A 23,192-nucleotide genomic window follows, 5' to 3' on the forward strand; every position below is an offset into this window, starting at 1 on the left:
CTAACACCAAAATTGTGCGATGCAACAAGTTTCCGAACTTCACATGAATATTCAGTCCGACTACCCCTTTTGGGAGCATATCTGACAGCAGATGATTCTCAGAATGGAATATTCGAAGTATCAAGTTATGTCTGTGCGTCCAAAGTCACATTGTGTGTTATGCTATTTTTGCTTTCCCGCGGGACTTTGATTTTACCATTATCCTTGCTCGATTCAAAGCGAAACGTGTACTTTATTGAGGTTGAAAATAAACCGTAGAAAGATAGGGACCGTCTAACCCCAAAAAGAGATGAATGACTAGAGCGCACTTGAGCAATGTATAATTGATGATTATGATGAATACCCAATAAAAGATGTGAACTTTGCAGACGCGACTAAGGTCGGAGGGTGGGACAATATCGATATTTTCAGTTATTAATATGGCATGTTCTACTTGGAAGTTTTTTCAGAGTTTCACTTCTGTCAAAGCATCTAGCTAAAGGTGGAATTCAGATCCCTAGAGAAGACGTCAACAACATAGATTGATTTCTTAGTGCATCCCATAATGCCCTTTAGAACGCCAGACAGTAATGCAAAGGAGACAGGTTTTAACTAAAATAGTCCATTTTTTTGCAAACTACAATTTTTAGGTACGCCGGAGCATAGACTAGGTTTTTACAATCAATACTCGATAGATGTAATAATTAGACTTTATTAATTTTAATGAATGAGTTTAAATTAATTAAAAACTGCACCGCGTGATAACCGACTATCCAAACGTTAGAGGCAGAAGAGAACGATCTCCCTTCATGTGTTTCTTTCCGCCCCTAACTCATGGCACACTTTCCTCGCTAGTCCTCGACTCCCGTGGCGAGCTCTACAAAGTGGAAAGTTCCGCGCCATCTATTTGTTAGCATTCACAACATTCGAAATAAATTTCGAATGCTGCGAATCCTGCCGCGCCACATCACTCCGCCCCCAGATGAAACTTAGGGGTTTCCGCGACTGATCCCGGAACTTCGTTCATCGTCAATCCACAAAGCGGACACGACGCTGCTTCGGGGCGGACACGGGTTTCAGCCTGGACAGAGAGACCGCCTATTTGTGTTCACCAATCTCGAGCTGGAAGAAATGTTCTCCCCGCTCGAGAACGCGGTACGGGCCCTCATATGGAGGCTGCAGCGGCTTCCGGACGGCATCCGTCCTGACCAGAACGTGCGTGTACGTGTCCAGTTCCTTGGGCGAACAGGCAGGTGTGGACGAGTGTCGGGTGGGTGGTGTGGCTTTTATGCGTCGGAGATTGTCCCTCAGCAGACGCACCAACCCCGACTCTGTGAGACCCGATCTCTTGTCGAAGACCGGATCGCTTGGGAGTCTCGAGTTCTCCCCGTATACCAGCTCCGCGGGGCTGGCAGCAAATTCCTCTCGACGGGTTGTACGTAGACCGAATAGGACAAGAGGCAAGACTTGGGACCAGGACGGATGGTCGCGTGCCATAATGGCAGTTTTCAGCGTCCGGTGCCAACGTTCTAGCATCCCCAGTAGTCCGCTGGCGTTTAAAACCAAGGAGTTCGCCTAACTAGGAGAAAAGGGTAGACTCAAATTGCGTTCCCTGGTCAGTGATAACCACTGCAGGGACGCCAAAGCGAGGTATCCACTCTCGACAGAGGGCTTCGGCACAAGATTGCGCCGTAATGTCTTTCAGAGGTATTGCCTCAGGCCACCGCGGAAACCTGTTGCTGATTGTGAGACAATACCTATAACCGTGCGAGTCTCGCAAAGGCCCTACTATGTCGAGGCGTATTGTGTGGAACCGCTTGGTAGTCCGGGGGAATGAGTCCACTTCTTTCCTTACATGCCTGGAGACTTTACACTTCTGACATGCGATGCACTCTCTAGCCCAGGAATTGACGTCCTCATTCATAGAGGGCCAGAAGTATTTCTCAGTGACTAGCCGATTTGTTGTCCTGATGCCTGGATGCGCTAAGTCGTGAACTGCGTGGAACACTTCCTTGCGAAAGGTGGCCGGAATGTATGGCCGAGGTCCCTTTTCCGAGTCTTCGCAGCAGAGAGAGAGGTTTGAGCCGAAGATGGGCAACTCCCAAAATTTGTATTTGGGGTTGGATTTGAGGCTCTGAAGTGCTGCGTCATCCTCCTGCGCCTTGGCAATAGCCGAGAAATCGAGTGAGGCGGGGATGTTAACCTCGGAGACACGAAACAAAGCGTCAGCAACTATGTTGTCCTTGCCGGACACGTGCTGGATGTCTGACGTAAACTGGCTTATAAAGCTCAGGTGTCGAAGCTGACGAGGGGACGCATTGTCGGGCTTCTGTTTCAAAGCATACGTGAGAGGCTTATGGTTCGTGAACGCTGTGAACGGCCTGCCTTCTAGGGAGAAACGGAAGTATTTGATGCTCAAGTACGCGGCGAGCAGTTCGCGATCGTAGGTACTGTAGTTCCGTTGAGCGGGGTTCAACTGCTTCGAGAAGAAGCTCAACGGCTGCCAAACTTGATCCACCATTTGGTGAAGGGCAGCACCTACTGCGATGTCAGAGGCATCAACAAAAACGGCTAGGGGTACATCTTGCAGAGGGAATGCCAAGAGTGTAGCGTCGGCCAGTTGTTGACGGGATTTGTCAAACGCGCGGATAGCCTCTTCAGACCACACGATCTTGGGGCCAGACAAGTACGCGTTCAAAACGGACTGATGATGGGCGGCCTTGGGCAGGAAACGACACTAGAAGTTTAGCATGCCCAAGAACCTCCTCAACTCCTTCACTGTCTTTGGATGCGGGAAGCTTGTTATCGCTTGCACCTTGTCTGGGTCGGGCTGTATTCCTTCAGGGGAAATGAAATGGCCGAGGAATCTCACCTGTTTCTGGAGAAATTTGCATTTCTCAACGTTTAGGACTAAACCGACCTCAAGGAGACGTTGAAAAATATACTCGAGATGGGCTAAGTGCTCAGACTCAGTGGAAGAAGCGACCAAAACATCATCCAAATATACGAAACAGAAATCAAGGTTTCGCAGGACTGAGTGAATGAACCTTTGAAAGGTTTGCGCCGCATTGCATAATCCGAAAGTCATTCGGGTGAACTCGAAGAGTCCAAAGGGTGTACATATTGCCGTCTTTGGAATGTCTTCAGGAGCTACTGGGATTTGGTGGTAAGCCTTGGTTAAGTCCAAGGTCGAAAAGATGCGGCAATTCGCGAGGTGATGGGCAAAATCGTGGATGAGTGGGATTGGATATCGGTCAGGAACAGTCTGTGCATCTAGCCTTCTGTAATCCCCACATGGGCGCCATTCGCCGTTTGGTTTAGGGACCATATGCAGTGGGGAAGACCAACAGCTGTTTGAGGGACTGCAGATACCCTGTTGAACGAGTTGTTCAAACTCTTTCCGTGCAATAGCCAGTTTCTGGGATGGTAGAGGACGCACCTTCGAGAACATCGGGGAACCAGTAGTGATAATGTGGTGCTGCACATTGTGGTTTGGAGAGACTACACTCGGTAGTAATCTGGCTGAACTTTTGGAGAAGTGCTCGAACACGAGAGTCGGTAATGTCTTCTAAAAGAACGGAAAGATTATTGCCTGGGTGAGATACCATTTGTTCCGACGAATTAAGGTTGGTCGTGGGGTCTATAAGGGACTTATTTTGCAAGTCCACCAGCAACCCATAGTGACACAAGAAGTCTGCGCCTAGTATGGGGAAGCTGACATCTGCCAGGATGAAACGCCACGTAAACGTCCTACGCAAGCCAAGACTCACGTCCCCTTGCCTATACCCGTATGTGTTTATGCTGGAGGAATTTGCTGCCGCCAGTTTGAGCGGTTGTGGAAATAGTTGATGTTGCCGCACCAGTATCGATGAGGTAGTTGCGCCTGCTGAGAGGGTCGTAAATTGTTAGACGACGTGACGCTGCATTCTGGGTGGCCGTCGCCAGGACCCCCCGCGGACCTATTTTTTTGCGGCAGGCGTGAATTTACAAGGGATTGTACACTTGGTGGCGTTATCGCCGAATCTGCGGTAGTACCAGCAAATCCCTCGGTCCGTGGACTGTCCTGACGACCTGCTACCTGATCGCCCTTTTCGGGTGAGCGAGCTCGCGATCTGGCGCCCGAACGCTGAACGTCCAACGTCGCCCGCATCTCGGCCACACTGGCTGTTAAAGCGGCTATCTCGCGCCTCAAGTCGCCCACCTCATCCGACGGTGGTTGAACGACCGCCATGGTTGGGGGTACGTACACCTCCTGCACCCTGTCGGCCGCAGCTGCCAGTGCCTCCAAAGAACCTGAGACACACGCGAGGACCGCCTGGGTGCCTTCCGGGAGCCGACGCAGCCAAAGGGACTTCATCAACTCGTTGTCGATCTTACTCCCACCCAATTGCTTCATTTCGCGCAGCAATTGGCTGAGAGTCCGATCTCCCAACGTTAGGCCTGCCAGCAAGTGATCCAGTTTTGCTGACTCACTTACTGACAGGCGCCTGATTAATTCAGTCTTGAGCAGTGAATATGAAGCCGATTTCACTACGTCAGACACGAGCACGATGGACTCCTCGTCCAGGCTGACCACCGCGTGATTAAAACGGGTCGCGTCCGCTGTGATCCCGGACATCTGGAACTGTGCTTCCAAATGCACGAACCACAGCTCGGGGTTGCGCCGCCAAAAAGGGAGAGACGCGTACGGCGAGGGCGGTCACTTGCGGGTCCGATGGGCCTGCCGCGTCTTTGTTGTCAATCGACATTTTGACTACTAAAAAAAAAACTTCTTTTCGACGCGACTGTTAAAGCGAAGACGCGGTGAAACTGATCTAGTCGACACGGCAGGCCGAACCCACAAATGCACGCACGAGAGAAAAAAATAAAGCGACACCAACGACGCACCCCAAAGCAGAAAAAAAACTCGCTAAAAGAGCGGAGAGGAAGCGAAAAAAAATGACGATGCAAACGCCTCGACGCCGTCTCTTGCGGCGATTTTGTTTTATTCTTACCACTTTTCTTAAAACAACAAAATTTCAATAAAACTATAAACAATAATAACGCGGCGGTGTCTGCCTTGTTGATGGTTGTGGCGGCGGCTACGGCGTTGACGCTGGTCTTGATGGTGGGGGCTGCAGTGACGGCGGCGGCTTCTCTGGTGGCTGCGGCTGCTTCTCTGGTGACTGCTGCGGCGTCTCTGGTGGCTGCGGCGGCGTCTCTGGTGGCTGCGGCGGCGTCTCTGGTGTCTGCGGCGGCGTCTCTGGTGGCTACAACGGCGTCTCTGGTGGCTGCGGCAGCGATGGTGGCGGCAGCAGCGATAGTGGCGGAGTCTTCGGCTTCTGCCTGATAGCGGTAGCTGCTGCAGTAATGCTGACGTCTGGCGCTGCGGTGCTGGCGTCTGGGGCTGCGGTGCTGATGTTTGGCGCTGCGGTGCTCTTCGGGGTCACCAATTTAACTGAAATAGTCCATTTTTTTGCAAACTACAATTTTTAGGTACGCCGGAGCATAGACTAGGTTTTTACAATCAATACTCGATAGATGTAATAATTAGACTTTATTAATTTTAATGAATGAGTTTAAATTAATTAAAAACTGCACCGCGTGATAACCGACTATTCAAACGTTAGAGGCAGAAGAGAGCGATCTCCCTTCATGTGTTTCTTTCTGCCCCTAACTCATGGCACACTTTCCTCGCTAGTCCTTCACTCCCGTGGCGAGCTCTACAAAGTGGAAAGTTCCGCGCCATCTATTTGTTAGCATTCGCAACATTCGAAATAAATGTCGAATGCTGCGAATCCTGCCGCGCCACAAAGTATCAGGCTGTTCCCAAGATGTGTTTTGCGTGTTGCATTTTTTAGGCTCATTATAAAAGGAGGTTATTCGACAGCTTTTGGAACAGCATCCCTTTCAGATCGATTGGGTATAGCTGTCAGTCGACTTCGACTTCTTCTATCTTATCTTGTCTGGTTCTTGCTTTAAAAAAGTCGTCCAGCCTTTTGTTACAGAATTTTTTCAATATATCTGAACCTATCAGTTGCCGTGGACTTATTGAACAGAATTTCGCAAAAGCAGACAAGAAGGCTACTTTCCTTCCCAAATAAAGTCATTTCAGATATCAAATGATACTCCCGGTTCTCACTACGGTTACGTACAAATAGGAGATAAAAGGAAAGTAGGTTTGAGTTTTGGTTTTAGAAATTGTTCAAACATTAAACCTGGCAATCTCTGACTGACAACTTTTATATATTTTTCTATATTTCGAGTTAAAAATAGAACAGTAGAAGAACTCTCCTTTCTGTCCTGACTCCATTCTGCACTGACACCGAAGAACAATTGTCACTGTCTGTCATGGCCAGCGCTATTCACACTTGCCCGCGCTCGACACGCAAGTTGCTCGCTCCGCCACAAAACTCGACCGCCAGCTGAAACCAAAGGTGGTTTCAGCGAGTAACAGGACCCATGACTCCCTGAACTCGGCTGCTGCAAATCAAAATGATCCTTCCACGCGTCTCTCTTCCTTCTTGCGCTTTTTTCCCGGAAGAAGGACTTTAGTCAAACGAAGATGTCCCTCTTGGCCGTGCCCCCGACGCTGAGGCTATAATAGTGTGAGCCTAACTCACTGCTATTATCTAGTAGCCATGGGTGCAGAAGGCTCGGTCCTCTCCATCTCCAGACCTAACAAATGCCAGTAGCTAAAATTAGCGGCAACAAACTCCACACCCATCGCAACTTACGGCTACAGGCAAGTAGACGTGAGTTTTTGATTTTGGTTGACGTCAATGTCCCCATGTTAGGCGCAGACTTTCTGTCTCACTAGGTAGATATGCAGCATAGGTCCCTGATAAACCCCACAATCTCTCTTCGGTCTTTAGAAAAAATTTCAACCTGATCTAGCAACAACACTCCTATCATTTTTGAAGACATTTCCGATCCACGTATTCGCGCGCTCCTCCGAAAATATCACAACATGACTACCGAATGTAGTCTTTCTCAGTCAGTTAAGTATGTTGTCCAGCACATCATCATCATCAACGGCGCAACAACCGGTATCCGGTCCAGACCTGCCTTAATAAAGGACTCCAGACATCCCGGTTTTGCGCCGAGGTCCACCAATTCGATATTCCTAAACGCTGTCTGGCGTCCTGAGCTACGCCATCGCTCCATCTTAGGCAGGGTCTGCCTCGTCTTCTTTTTCTACCATCCTCATGTAGGGGGCCAAAAATGCTTCGGAGGATTTTTCTCTCGCACGCGGCCAAGAGTTTGCAATTCTTCTTGCTAATAACCTCTAGTCTCCGAGGAATACATGCCTTGTTGATATGAGGTACGCGGAACTGACGGGAGTTCATGATAACCACGAGAATGGTGACTTCTTTAATGGTTGGGATGTGAATGCTAGGGATTTTGAGGGACAAGATAGAGATGCCTCTCCATATTTTCGGCGTCGAGCGGACGTTTCTATGAAACAGGATGTTCTCGCATTTCTGGGGGTTTAGAGATAGTTTCTATTTGGGGAAGTATTTGCGAAGCTCGTCTAAATAAGACTTCAGGCGAGCTTCACCTACCGGGATGTTTTTGGTAGAGGTATAGAGGATCAGGTTATCCGCGTACTGGAGGACTCGGATAGTGTTCGGATGTAAAAGAGGCATAGGTAAATCAACAGTTAACAAGGAGCAGAGGGAGGCAGAAATGATTAATACTTGTACGATGCCAGCAGGACATGAATAAGGTTCCAGTAAGTGTGACTGTATGGGGATTTGGGATTTCCTTTTATCTAGGGAGCTAAAGATTAGCTTGGCAGAGGTGGGGATGGAAGTTTAGGATCCTGCATAGATTAAAGGCGAGTCCGTACTGTCATACGGAAAAACTTCCTCAGGTCCTCAGGCGATTGTCGGGGTATTTCGGTTTAATTCCGAAGAACATCCAATTTCAGAGGGCGTGCTCAACCAGGAGTTTGGGCCGCTTTGCGAATCGGAAGTAAGGGATTGCATTGTTGGAATAACAGTGCTCGTCTCCGTGAGATTTTACAGTCCGCTCGAAGATTTTGGGGGAGGAATAGCACTTATACAATCGTCGGGAAAATGGACATTATGGAGACAATGGTTAATGATTGAGGATGACGGAAATGTTTGAGGCACATTTCGGATGATAGAAGGTATTCGGCCGAGTCTGACTGATTTTTCATTTTCTGATGTGACTATTGAAGTTTCTACCGTATTCGGACTGACGAAATGGAAAAGTGGGATACTTTCCCAGAATTCGAGCTCAGGGAATGGTTGAAAGGGCTCGTGTGATGGGCGTGAGAGGAGGTTAGAGATATACTCGTTGATCTCATCTTCAGACAGGAGATGAAGGGTGCATCGATGTGCTTGCTGGAAGTGGTCTGTACGGGTGTTCTCTTTCTCGGACAGGGAGATGTTTTGGGGAAGGATGGCACATTGATGGGAAATTTTTCCAATGCGTGGACAGGGTTTTCTGAGCTGCTAGTACGTGAAGGGGTTTAGTTCGTTATTGGCGAGGCAGTTGGTGTAGAGGGTTTAAAGCCCTCTCGCGTGAGGACTACGGAGAAAATCTATTCCTAAATAATCTCCGCCGGAAGGTTTTCTTATATTGGATATCTTCCAAGATATCGTCGGGAAGGGAGATCAAATTGCGGTAATTGAGAGAGCGAGTTTTAGTAGTTCGTCGTATACTTGCTGAATTGCTTCAGTGTATTGACGAACTGTTAGGTAGATAATATCGTCGGAGACTTCTCTATTTGAGAGGGGTAGGAGAGGCTAAAATTTAGCTTTGAAGGCTGCATTTATACGTTTCCAGTTGGCTTTCTGGAAGTCAGGGACCGCAGGTGGGACAGGACGTATGGTTCTGTCGGGGAGTTGAATGTCGAGGATTATGACATCGTGATCACTGATGCCTACGACGGTGCCAAGTAAAGGGAAAGTTTTGGGGTTAGGAATGGCAGTAATATTACTGGTGATGAGAAAATGATTGGGTAAGGAGTGGGGGAACCTTTTATTTGTTGGGGACGGTTGAGGTTTGCCCGTACTTCAAATCCTGCCTTCAGCTGACGTCGTCGATGAACGGCAATTCCACAGAATAACTTTCATTAGCCTCCCGTACGGTATGATCAGAGTAATACTTTTCTGCCTCAAGGCTTGTATTGCTGTGAGAATTACCTCGACCCATAAAAGAAAGTAACATGGAATCTCAGAGAGACCCGTTCCATGTTTTAAAAATTCTGCATATTCAGGCGAATGTCCAAGTTTCTGTTGACTGAATTTAAAAATGTCCTGACCACATGTGCTGAACACCATGAATGTTCGAAGCCACATCGTGAAAGATACCATAAAACACTCTCCTCAACTTCCAAGTGTTATTCTGTCCCATTATCTACTATCTGATGCTAACAACAATAACATTGTAAACTGTTTCACATTATTCCATTCAAGTTGAGCAATTACAACACTAGTTATATATGTACTCTTTGCCGAGCCGACCGTAAATATGTTACCATTAAAATTTTATTTTTTTCTTGTATTTTATAGTCAGGTCAGCGTCAAGGGAGACCTCATGACAGCACGGACAGCGGATATAGCAGAGCGCGGACAAGGGTAAGTTAACGTTTTTGAGGACTGGCTGTTTGTATGAAGCAAATCATGGATGCAGTTCTGTATGAAAGGATAGTGAATGTGTACATGCTTCTACTGAGTATATTTTCACAATAAAAAAGGACTAGGCAACTATTTTGCAACAAGTCTGCCTCCAGTTCCGCGAAGACCTTTGTTCTCCACAATACCCACCAGACACGCGTAGCCTACTCATTGTAGGACTCAGTCGTGCGAAAATTGAATAAAATACAATTTGTTTACCACACACTCAACAGTGCTTTAACACACATCCTTTATCCTAATGTAAGTTATCCTCCTTCCATTCATATTCCTCACATAATATATTCCTAATTATACCCCCAAACTGTGGGCCAGAATCCTTCCGAGGCAATATATTTTGAGATTCTTTTTGCCTTGTCACGAAATTATTATTGTTTTGTTGCAAACAATGGCCCACTCATAGAAAAAGGACTTCTGAAATGCCAAGGAATTCAAAGGATGTAACATAAGCATGTGCAGTGAAGATTGGAATGAAGGGAAGGATACCCGAGAGAAGGGTTAGGCGATACGATTCGGCTCTTTCCTAGTTCTGTTTCAGGCGTATTTACACTGCATAGACGCTAGGCAAAGTATTGTGTTTCAGTTTGTCCTTTTTTATGAGACTACACATTCCGAACTATGAAAATTGATAGGATCAGGTCCTTGAAAATTATCGATATGCAAAGTTGCTTCTATAACGAATATTCATTTTTTGATTTGTACGTCTGCCAGTCTGTCACATCCGACTCTTTCAAAGTTTTAGGCTCACAGACAAGGACTCTGGGATGAATAAGAGAAAAGAAAGGAGCATCCCAAAAATATCCAATTTTATTATGCAGGTTTTTGTATCGATTCGAGGGATATATACTTAGATTGAGTTCGCTTGAGTTGACATAGGATTCTTATATTGGGAACACGCGCCTGCAATTCGAAAATATGGCCGGGGTTCTTACTGTTCCTTTGTCCCATGTCTTTAAACCACAAGTCTCGTATCTTAGTCCCCTTGCTAAATATAATAGAAATGACATGGGCCTTTAGGAGATATCCTCGCATAGTGGATCGTTCTAGAGGGATGATTTCAGCGTTCGATTATAAAACTCTTGTCTGACCGCATTCCAATCCTCTTGACGTGCTTCCATTTTCGCCACCAGATTTTCTGGTATCAGCTCCTCTCCTAAAGTCTCTTCTAGGTTCCTATGGGAATCCATCCCAATTTGGATAGTCAGGTGAGGTCTCCTGTTTAAATCTGTACATGTATTGGCATATTCCTCCGTGCCCTGTGAGAAAATGGGTGGAATATAATTAACCCCTCAAAACTAGGGTCGCATAGAACATGATTGAGGTCACTACCCTGGCTATTAGCAACCTAGAAGCATAACATACCCCTCCTACGTTCAGCACGTCATCACCAGGGCCATATTTGCAGTGGATGATTTGTGGCACCTGCACATCTAGCCAATAACTGACCTTCCTGTCTATCACCACTTCCAAGTATTTGATGGCCGGCTTGGAAGCAATGGTATAATTTCCGATTCTAAGATAGGCGTATATTCTCGGCAATTAGTGATGAGGATCGGTTCCGTTTTTTCCTCTGCAATTGTCAGACTAGAGCTCTCTAGCCAATACTTAACAGGAATGGTTGCATCGCCTGAGTATAACTCAGCATCTTCGAAATGCTTTACGACAACAAGCAGCGCTAATTCCTCGGCATAACCCACCACCGTGGCTTGCTCCGGAAAAGGAACATTATGCACATCGTTGTATAGGATGTTCCACAGTAGTGGCCCCAACACGGAGCCCTACGGGACACCTGCGCAAACAACGTACTCCTAGGGTCTGCCATCGGTGTTATACAAGAGCTTTCTTTCAGTTAAATAACTATCTTCAATAGCAGCGAAATAGACGGGAATACCAATCTTCGCTAGACATTTCCGTATTAGATTTCAATTGACCGAATTGAATGCATTTTTCACGTCCAAGGTTTCTACCACGAAATATTTGCTGGTAATACCCTTTCCTTTCATCTTTAGCCAAGCCAGTAACCAATGGCATCATTGGTTGAGCTGGCTTTACCAGACGTCACATGCTTTGACAATGCATTAGGCCACATGGACAGCTCTTTCCCTTCTTTATTAGGTTGGTCTAGCCACACCTCCTCCAGAGCTTTAGCAGACCAGCCTGACATCTTTCTTGGCTTCGGGCTTGATGGTCTTCTGTCTGGTAACTCCACCCATAGCCCAAAGAAAGTTGCCTGGCGATCACTGCGGGTATAGTTCTTGCTGACCCACCAGAACATACCACTTCCCAGTGCTTGGCTGATAAAAGATAGGTTTACTATTGAGGCAGAACCCCCTTTCTGATAGATGTTTACATAGCCTTCTTTGGCCAGAATTACATCCAATTGTGCAAAAACTACTAATAAACTACGCCCCCTTGTATTTCATTCTCTGCTGCTCCGTCCAAGGGCCTAAGTGTTGAAATCACCAGCAATCACCTTTGTACTTCGTCCCCTCGCGTCAAAAACAAGATTATAAAGCGTTTGCTCGAAGTGAGACAGTGTCAAACTTGGTGGGGCGTAACAACAGTATACATATACACCATTTATTTTCGCCCGCACAAAACCACTGCAGTAAATTGTATGGCCTATCGACCGCAAGCTCAGGTTTCCATACGTTTCACTTATGATGGCGATTTCAATCTCAGATTCGAACGTGGTCTACTCAAGTAAATCCTAAGCGACCCTCCAATGATTGAGGTTTATTTGAATAAACCTTATTTTTTCATTGCAGTGAGCGCCTCCGTAAATTGCGGACATTTACTATTTCCGGCAATATGCCAGTTATCCTTTCCCTCTTTTACTTCGTAGAATAGGCATTTGAGGTCCCTAATACACTCCCTGGCAATATGGTCATTATCGCCACATCTTCTGTACTGATCGAATCGATCAATGCTCCTGGTGCATGCCTTCTCGAAGTGCCCCAACATGGGGCATTTAATGCACCTCCTTAGTGAAGTTTGTTCTCTTAAACGGTAGACAACCCATCCAATCCGAAACTTTTCCAGCCGCCAACAACTTCTACGCTGCCTCCTCTGGTACTCGTATTGTGGCCATCTCAATACCGCCATAGGCTTTTCGTAAACCCGCAACAGACTCCTCGGTATGTTCTTCCAACTTTAATTCCCCAGAGCAGTACAAATTTCTCCTTTCGATGTCGCTTCATCGAGATCCTTACATTGTTTTTGGACACGTACTGCATTCTCCCCAAGTGGGTTTTTGACTTCGCTGCGAAAGTCATTTGCCTACGCTGGATCTTTCCAGCTCCAACATCCCATATCTGGGTTCCTTGGATTCTGTTCACATTTTCGCTCAGATCTTCTAGGTCGGGATCAGGTTTAACCTTTCTTTGCTGGTAACTTTAGTCCTTCCACCGTTTTCGTAAGTCTGGAGCTTCGCAATGCTGGCCGACTTTCCTACATTCGCTGTATGCTTTCCTCCGTCTGAGCTATTAGTGCTGGTTTTCAGAAATGCCTGTTTGCCTTTTTTTCTCTTAGGCGCCTGCTGGTTATTTAGAGGATTACCCTCTTTTTCGCGTACTCGTTTATTTCGCCGTGATTCAATTGCAGGACGATGAGGCGTAACTTGGGTCGCTTGTGACACTGTTGGCACAGCAGAGTCCGGCGTATCCTTATTATCCTTTTCCTTCATCTGTGATCTGTTATAAAGGACTTTAAGTGCTTATCCTTGATAAACTCGGACGGCTCAACTATTTTTGCCAAAAGCTGGGTAACGAGTAATTCCTCCGGGTCGAGACTCTGCTCCCTATAATCCCCGACAGGATTTACTTCTTTTATACGCTCCTTCACTTTTGGCGTTTATTGACCTTACGTGTACCTTATCCCTTACCGTCTTTAACATTGGTAGAGGCCACATATTTGACGATCTTTTTTTGAGGGGATCTTTTTCTTGGTCCTGGAGTATCTCCTGCTGTCGCCCGTCTTGGACAACATTCGTTTCTCTCTTGTGTGTCGGTTGTCCTTGCGAATTGTTTCTTCTCTCGAAGGTAGGTCCCTTAATAACTGACGTGGCAGTACGGGTGACGTCGTGTTGGTGTTGAAACACGGCAGCATGGGACCACCAACTCGAGACCCATTTCGTTCTACTCGACGTCAAAATGGAATCAACCCGATTTGATCAGTCGATTGAATCTCCGACGTCCTCGGTGACTTCTCCTACATGAAGCAGAAGAAGCAGCTCACTCAGCGCCTGTCAGTGAGTGCAACGACCAAGCTCAAAGACTTGCTGACAGAACTATCGCTGGGTGACCATGCGTGAAGCCCGTTGGGTAGTGACAAAGTCGACAGCAGAAGCTTTCGGGGAGTACACAAGTCATCATGGAGTGTGCAGATTTTGGGTTCCTTTACATATTGACCGCCACCGCCGATAAAATCCACGAAATCCAGCTGCAGCCGACGATGGCAATGTAAATACCGTCTATAAGTTGGCAGAGACAGTCGGTATTTTGCATTCTGGAAGTAAGACTAGACCCGCCTCCTGAAAAGGGTGATCGGGTAGTAGGTCGTACGCATCCTCGAAAAGTACTACGAGAAAACAACAAAGTGTACTCCACTTTTTCAAAAAAGTAGACTTGCTGGAAGCTACCCAAAATGGAGCACCACATCTCTGGACAATTTACGAGCCATTGAGTTGATGCCAACACCAGATCGATACAGGCGCTCAGCTCTTCTCGGATCCCACAAACATAAATTAGCACCGCAATTGTTAAAGCTACTGGCAACAAATTCCTCGTCGATCCACACGTAGACAGTAGGCAGGTACGTAGGTAGAAATGAGTATAGGAATTAGACGAGTGCTTTCTCGGAGCTTCATTATTACGAATATCAGCACTACCATCTTAAGGGCCAAGTTCCTCTGCCACTATAAATTGCTACTTATATGCAAAACGGATGCCCCCGGCTAGCTCCCTTAGTCCATAAGGATAATCTCAACCTAAACGCACAGCACTCTTTCCATCGTAACATGACATGATCCCCAAATCCAATGGTGAATGGATACCTTGTGGTGATTGCAGACTAAATGCCCAGCCAATTTCAAATCGAGACTCCATTCCATTCATCCACCGCTTTGGGCACTCTATCGCCAAGTAACATATTTTCTCAACCTTGAACGTAACCAAGGCTTATCATCAAATCCTTGCAAATCCCGAAGACATTCCACACCAGTGCACACCTTTCGGACTCTGCAAGTCCACTAGGATACCTTTTGGACGGTTCAATCCGGCGCAAACCATCCACTCTGTGCTGCGAGACCACTTCTTTTCATCCATTTGTTTGGGTGACATTCTAGTCATGTCTTCCTCAGAGTTCAAGCACTTAGAGCACCTTGAGTGCATTTTCAAACGCCTCCTTGAGGCCGGTGTGGAAATGCAAATTCTTGCAACTAAAATTTAAATCGCCCAGCCACCTGCCAATCCCGGAGTGTATCAACCAGACTGAGTCAAAGTGTAGGCGATTTCGAACTTCCCGTTTCTGATAACAGTTACAGGTCTGAGAAAATTCTTGAGTATGTTAAATTTCTACCGTCGTTTCTGGCCCAAGAACATCCAAGGTCAATCGATCATTATGGCTTACTTGTCTAACCCGAAAATGAAAAATTTCCGAATGATTGCGTGGTCCTGAGAGGCTGTCCAAACGTTTGAGACCCCCAAGGAACAGCTGGTGAAGCTGCACTTCTGGCAGTCCCTAAGCATGATGCACCTTTAGCGGTATTCATCGATACTTCAATCCTTGGCGTATTTGGTATCCTTCATCAAAAGGTGAATCAAATCTGGCAGCCGTTGAGGTTCTTTTCCAAGCAGCTGAACTCCGCTCAATGGAACTGCATCACTTACGATCGTCAATTGTCAACCGCGTACCTCGCAATCAAACACTTCCGATATTCGCTTGAAGGCAGACCATTCACAGTGTTCGCGGTCCTCCACCAACTTTGACACATGAGCTTTATCAGCCATTCACTGCCAACGTAGTTGTTGACGGTTTGTCCCAAGTTGTAAAGAACAAGTTCCGTGCCAGCGTCGATATTCTGGTAATCGCGGGGGCGTAGAAAGACGACGCAGTCCTTCCTCAGGACCAACTCCAAATACACATTTAGGAAGTTTCCTATTTTCGGTTCAACGTCGAATATATACTGCAGCATCTCGGACAAGGGAACAAGGCTATAGGCTACCCGGTTCACCCGATGGCCTGACGCGATGCCTCTCAACGACACTTCTGTACAATCTTGCGCCGAAGTCTTCTGTTGAGAGTCAATTCCGCACGCCTTGGGTTACCGACCAGGGAATGGAATTCGAGCCATCACTTTTTGTGAATTAGGCAAACTTTTCGGCTTCAAATGCCATCGCGCAATGAACACCGGCAGTCCAATGGGATAGTTGAAAGGTGGTACAAAACGCTGCAGGCAGTTATAATGGCCCAAGAACCCACTTCTTGGCTGCAAGTCCTGCCACTCGTTCTACTTGAACTCCGAACAGCCAATTTTGCTGCAAATCCCACGGAACTGGGAGAACATGAGACTCTCCAGCGAGCCTGTACTATGTCGAGCCTTAACACCGCTGGGTTGTTGCATCTGTTCAAGGACACCGTACGGCAAATCACCCCCGCCACTCGCCAACCACGTGACCCAGAGATCTCGGCTCCTGCACGCATTTCCTAATTACAACGGACGCCTCCAGAAGGCTGCCACAGCCATCTCATGAGGGTCCTTTCGAGGTCCTTGAACGCAGCCCACACACTTTTAGCCTCGACATTGGAGGCAATTTTTTGGCAACCAGTAAGCAAATTGGTTTGCAAAGGCAGTGGACGTGAGAAAAAGGTGAAGGAAAAAGATACTATTGAAAAAGATGTCCTTTGTGAAAATCGCTCCTTTTCGGTACCGTAAAGCACTTCGTGAATCTAAAGTTAGAATAAAATAAAGTTACAAAAGGTACATATAAATGAGCCTCCAATAAATAACATGATCCTGAAACTTCCCAGTTCCAAGCTTGCCAAACACCATTAACTTTGTCTTCTCCTTCACATCATTTTAACAATTGCATGACGGGCTGAGTACTTCTGTACGAATATGACCTATTAACCAAATCAATGGTACCAAACTGCTTCGACCTAAAACATAGCAATCAAACACTCGCTAGCTCTTCACATTGTCGAAATGCGCTAGTTTTTCACATCCTTGCCAGAGCTCTTGGATTCACATTCAGAAACGCCCTTCCCACAACGCTCTCAAAAGCTGTCCTTCCGCAATGAAAGCAACACTGTAATGGCATCCTTGAGGATGCGATTTACAAAAAGAATCACTAAATGATAATGTTCTTTGAGCAAATTTATGTAAGGAGGCACTTATAGCAAGTGGCTTAGGCACAGAAGGAACGTACGTACTACAACCGCTATAAAATGAGCCCTACGTAGTGATGAACGAAGTGTATGATTTGACGAGTTGCAACAGTGTGCCGAAGGCACAGGATAACGAAGGGAATGCTCGTCATGATGGATAATCACGCTCTTGAATGAAGCAATCGAGTCCCGGGAATTGATGACGGTAGAAATCCGTAAAAGTTTTGTGTGCTGTTGCCTTTAAACTGACAATAATGAGATACATTGAGCCAACAGTGTTGGAGAGTCATCTATCATACCAGGAGTGGTGAATGCAGGCTTTCAATGAATGGCTAGCAAGTCGGGCCAGATTAGACACCTGTTCCCTCCCAGCTCCAGGAACCCGAAAATTAGTCTTTCTCAATAAAAGTATTTACTTTATCTTCCTTAAGAATTGGGTGTGTGGCATACCCCAATATACCCAGATGTCAATTCGCGCTGATACTGCCACTTTTCAGAGTTGCATTGAAAGTAAGTGGAGAAGCGAATAAGGACAGAGAGGATATCTTATAAATGGAGTGGTGCAAGGCGCGAATTGTGATGGTTTTTTAAGCATTCCATAACACTTAAACTTCTGCAGAGGTACTAAGGCAGAAATTCAATTTACAGGTCATTTGTGGCAACTAAAAAAAAGGTTTGCGTAATATGCTTATATCAAATTATCTGAACTCTAGGGGGTGTGTGGGTGTGTGTGATGGAGGTGGGTGAGAAAATAAGCCTCTGAGCAGTCAGGCCTTAATGGTCCATTGTACTCGATTCTCCAGTCTAACGGAATATCCCGGATTCGTTTATGTATCGCAAGATTTCCGATAGTGGATGTGATACCACCCGCTGCATTTGTAATACATCAGCACCAACAATCTAATATCTGATGAAAATGCTCCGTGGATTCCGCTTTCTCATTACAGAATGTCTAGCTAGAGAATTATGGCCTGTGAGAATACCCACAATGCATCTGCAAGTCTTCCTGCTTTTCGACAGGATAATCTTGGCCGTGTGTATGTTTGGTTATGACAAGAAAAGTTTGGTGTGTCTAACAGCATTAAGGCTTCGCCACCTGTCATTATGGGAGGCATGTTCCCAGTTATTGATAGCAGCATTAACCAATGCTACTAACACCCCAATTGCTGATTCCGATTCAGGCATGGGGGAAATTGAACCCTCTTTTACTAAAGCATCCGAGATTTCATTTTCCTCTACACCACACTGACCGGGTACCCATAGTAATTTCACCGTATTGAATCTAGAAACAGAGTTCAATCGATTTCTACATTCCTGAATGATTTTTGAAGTGATCAAAGAACTACACAACGCCCTCAATGCAGGTTGATATCGCTACACATTGCGATACGCCTGCCCTTCAACCGCTCGTCAATCATCCACGTTACCGCACTTAGGATCACAGCCTTAAAGACCATTGTGAATTGTCCCAAGAGAAAAACCCACTTCTCGTTTCTATTTGAGAGGTAGACTCCTACTCCACAACCATTTTCTGTTTTTGAGCCATCGGTGTAGAAGACGTCAGTATATCGTGGCATGAATTCTTCGGGTTCGTCCCAGCTTTCTCTCCGTTTCAAGATATCATATCTTCTACCAAACAGATGTATGCGGATCCGAGAATCAGAAAGCATTGCAAAAACTCGATTCAGTTCTCCCAATAACTCTTCCAATGCTCATTGTTTAGATCTAATCGAATTAGTCTATGAGCTGCTCTCATTGCAGTGCTCTGAATTAACAAATCCAAGGGCTGCAAATTGAGTAATGCATTCAGAGCTGCGCTGGATATCGTGCTCATGGCACCGGTGATACCCAGCCACACAGTTCTTCGCAGTGTGACGAGTTTACAATGGAAACTCTTTTGATTCACCTTAACCCACCACACTAGGAATGTATAAGCAAACATCGGCCTACTGATAGCAAAATATATCCACATTACTGCCTGAGGCCTGGGAACCCATGTCGAGGCCAAGGTCCGCCTACACAGCCCATAAGCTGTGAGAGCTCGTTTCATCTTTACCTCTACATGTTTGTTCCAAGGAAGCTTCTTGTTTAGAATAACTCCCACATATTTCACTTTTTCGAAGAAAGGTTGTACCCCTCATCTCTGGAAGCAAAGGCCACTCAGTTTTCCCCTTTTTGTAAATAATACCATTGTGGTTTTATTTGGATTTACTGAAAGTCCATGCCTAAGACACCAGCTGTCAATCAAATCAACGGCGAGTTGTGTATTTCTACACACTATTCCGAGATCTCTACCAACGGAAAGCATGGCCGCGTCATCCGCATAAACTTGAACGTGTATTGACACATTTTCCAGTTCCTATAGTAGTGAGTTGATCAGCATACTCCATAGAATTGGCGATAGCACACCTCCTTGAAGGCAACCTTTCGTCGCTAGCTATCAACACCCACTTCCGCACACAGCAATCTCTGCATAGCGTAGATCCACTTATTTAAAGTTTCGTCAACACCATGCTCTCTGGCAGCATCACAGAGCTTTTGGAAGGGCGCACAGTCAAAAACTTCTTCAATGTCCATGAACACCCCCATCACGTACTCGCCTTTCAGAATTGCGTCATCTCTCTTTGAAACGAATCAATGAAGAGTAGAGATGTTGGTTTCCATTTAGTGGATGCGACCTTACCAACTTCTCGCGAATGTGACATTCAACCAGCCTCTCCGGACATTTCAGCGAAAATGATGCTAAGCTGATTTGCCTGAAGTTCTTTGATTTGAATAGTCATCTTTCTTAGGCTTAGATATGAAGACCACCTTCACCTTCTGCCAAAAGGAAGACACGTAGCCCAGAACAAGACATCCTCAGACATTTCTTTCGACTTGTGCGACGCTGCGCAGACTTTCCAGAGGTTCATCCACTCTGTTTTAAAAAACTTTTGTTTCGTGTACATGGATGATGTTTTGGTCGCTTCCGCCTCGGAGTCTGAGCACTTAGAGCATTTCGAGTGCATTTTCCAAGGTCTCCTTGAGGCGGGAGTTGCCTTAAATGTTGGAAAATGCAGATTTCTACAGAAGCAGGTGAAGTTTCTCGGTCACTTAGTTACCCCTGACGGTATCCAACCTGACCCAGACAAGATTGAGGCGATTAAGAGTTTTCCACTACCAACCACGGTGAAGGATCTGCGAAAGTTCTTGGGCATGTAAAATTTCTATCATCGTTTCTTGCCCAGGGCCGATCATCATCAAACGATCCTGAATGCCTACTTACCTGGGCCCAAAACTAAACACTCCCGCGAGGTTGCGTGGACTGCTGAGACCGTCCATGCGTTTGAGACAGTCAAACAACAGATTATTGAGGCAACACCGCTGACATTTCGTCAGCCAGTTGCTCCCCAAGCTGTGTTCGTCGATGCCTCAGATACTGTACTAACGGGTGAATCAAATCTAGCAACCGTTGAGCTTCATCTCAAAACAGCTTAACCCAGCTCAACGCAGCTACAGCACCTACAATTGTGAACTACTCGCCGCGTACATCGCTATAAAATACTTCCGTTTCTCCCTTGAGGGCAGGCCGTTCATTATGTTCACGGACCTCAAGCCCCTTAGATTCGCGCTTAGACAAAAGCCCGCCAAAGCGTCCTCTGGCCAACTTAGGCACTTGAGTTATATCTGCCAGTTTACTTCTGATATCCAACATGTGTCTGGTAAAGACAACGTTGTCGCTGACCCTTTGTCTCGAACTTCGGAGGTCACAGTGCCGCCTCGGTCGATTATACGGCAGTCGCCGAAGCACAAAAGACGACGCAAAGCTTCAGAGCCTGAAGGTAAATTCCAAATATAAACTCAAGGAGTGGCTCAAACTCTTACTTACTCTGCGAGACCTCAAATAAGGACCCAGGCTATTCATTCCGGCCGATTTTCGCAGGGAAGTATTCCATGCGATCCACGATCTTCCGCACCCAAGCATCAGGACGACGAACCGGTTAGTCACTGAAAAATATATCTCGCCGTCCATGAACAAGGACATAAATTCTTGAGTTAGACAGCGGATCGCAAGGCTAAAGTGCAAGATCAACAAGCACATTCTAAAACAAATAGGTGTGTTCCCTCGATCAACACCATCCATCTCAACATCATCGGCCCTTTGCGTGATTCACATGGATTTAAGCATTTTTTCACAATCATCGACAGGCTTACGCGGTGGCCTGAAGAAATACCTCTTTCTGATATTACGGCGCAATCATGTGCCCAGGTCCTCTGCCGAGAATGGATTCCGCACTTTGGTGTTCCAGCCATCATCAGCACAGACCAGGGAGTGCAATTCGAATCTTCTCTTTTCACGGAGTTAGGAAAGATCCTCAGCTTTAAACGGCATAGGACTGCTGCATACCATCCACAGTCCAATGGTAGCGTCGCAGGGTAGATGCCATCCATGCCAGGTGCTTTGAAGTGTTCAAATGATGGTACAGCAGCTCTCGCCTTTTCATTGGTAACAACCGCTCTCGCAGTGTCCCAATTCCTCTTCCAACACCTTTATGTTGAAGGGTTTGCAGAAATCGCCAATTCTCTTCTTCCCAATTCTAAGACCTGTTCTCTCGGGTGGTGTATTTCCAAGAGAGTCTGTATAGATTCAGCTCTAAGATCGTCCAACTTGGCCGACTCATCCTTATTAAGAACTCTGCACAATCTGGAAGTCTCCCTTTCATTTTCCAGTTCCTCACAGCATCCTCTAAAAGAGTCTCGAGGTTCGAATGTTTCACGGGCCTCTTATATTCACGCTGTGACTACCGAAAGTTTAGCCAGTCTTCATCTTTATCGCAGACTAAAATTTAAAATCCGGCTCAATAGGTTACGGTGGGCGGGTCACTTAATCCGTATGGATGAGGATGATCCCGCCCGGAAAGTCTATAAGGGCAATATCTATGGTAGAACAAGAAGACGAGGCAGACCCTGCCTAAGATGGAGCGATGGCGTGGGCCAGGACGCCAGACAGCTTTTAGGGATATCGAATTGGTGGACCTCGGCGCAAAACCGGGATGTCTGGAGTTCCTTATTAAGGCAGGCCTAGACCGGATACCGGTTGTTGCGCCGTTGATGATGATGAAAATTTAAGTAATGGTGATCTGAGACTGATCTCATCTAGAACTCGCCAGTTTCAACTCTAACAACTTTGAAGTGGAAATTGTTAAGTCAATCACTTCATTTCTTCTTGGGCCCACGAGCGAACAGGCGCACCCTGCGTTCGCAGTCATCAGACCAACTGAAGTGATAAAAACAAACAGCTTCTCTCCTCTAGGCCTGTATTTGGTATTGCCCCAACTAGGATATTTGTTGGGGCAGCGTTCACATCACAACCTATTAAGAGTTCAAGGCCACTTCATTCTGCATACACTATCAGATCCCTTAGTTTTTGCGTCACCGCTGACTGAAAATTCTGCTGCGTTCAGTGTGGATTTCACCGGGTTACCAGTTTATCCTCACTTTCCGCCGAAAGTTCCGCTTTCTTGCATCCCATTTCTCTGGATATCGCTACACTTGATGGTGTAGCAACCTCCATGTCTTCATTCCGAAAAAACTTCGCCTTCTTTCGCGGTGCTTTCCGTTTCCGTCGTCTGGGAGCCCTCCCTGGATCACGGTATCTGAGTTGCATGGATCTGTTCCCACATAGTGGCGCTAGACCAGTTGCGTTCACCTCACCAGGTTCCCATACTTCCGTTTTCGCTGGTACAGACAGAGGACAAGGTTCTGACAAGCAAGCTTGTAGTCCTTCCCCCCTTTGCGGTTTAAGTTTCCTTCTGCCGAGCCTTAGGCAAGAGTTAGGCAACAGTGTCACCGACAAGCCGGCCATAGTCAAGTTTCCAGTTGCTCTCATTAAGGGAGTTATTGTACTATTCTTTCTGACTGACCGCGCTGTAGGCACCGGGTGTAGATTTTCCACTGAAGTGCAGAGCTTGTCATCCACAGATTTCTCCGTGAGGGAACATAAATATGGTGAGACCTCCAAAATCGGTGCCTCGGGATGACGTAATTTGTCGGAGTCGCGGGTCGATTCGAAGTCTGTAACTTCTAACCACTTGGAGAGTTGCAATCCTTTGTTTCCAGCTTCATGTGTTTTGGATACCCTTATTGTAGTAGTACACTACTACAGGTTCCCCCACCATGACAAGGTAGTGTCTGAGGGGG

The 23,192-nt window shown here is 46.4% G+C and overlaps 1 protein-coding gene across 10 annotated transcripts in view; it reads left to right on the forward strand.

Annotated features, from left to right (window-relative positions):
• LOC119656644 (zinc metalloproteinase-disintegrin-like jararhagin) overlaps positions 1-23,192 on the forward strand; it is a 973,582-nt gene that overhangs the window by 346,295 nt on the left and 604,095 nt on the right. For all 10 annotated transcript variants that reach the window (XR_005250066.1, XM_038063100.1, XM_038063098.1 and 7 more), the window contains one exon: positions 9,504-9,569. Coding sequence is in view for 9 of the 10 variants with exons in the window: in XM_038063100.1 (XP_037919028.1) it covers positions 9,504-9,569 (66 nt within the window). In the remaining variant the exon portion in view is untranslated. The remainder of the gene's footprint in view (positions 1-9,503; positions 9,570-23,192) is intronic.

Source organism: Hermetia illucens, chromosome 5 (assembly GCF_905115235.1).
Source record: "Hermetia illucens chromosome 5, iHerIll2.2.curated.20191125, whole genome shotgun sequence".
Taxonomy (NCBI): Eukaryota; Metazoa; Arthropoda; class Insecta; order Diptera; family Stratiomyidae; genus Hermetia; species Hermetia illucens.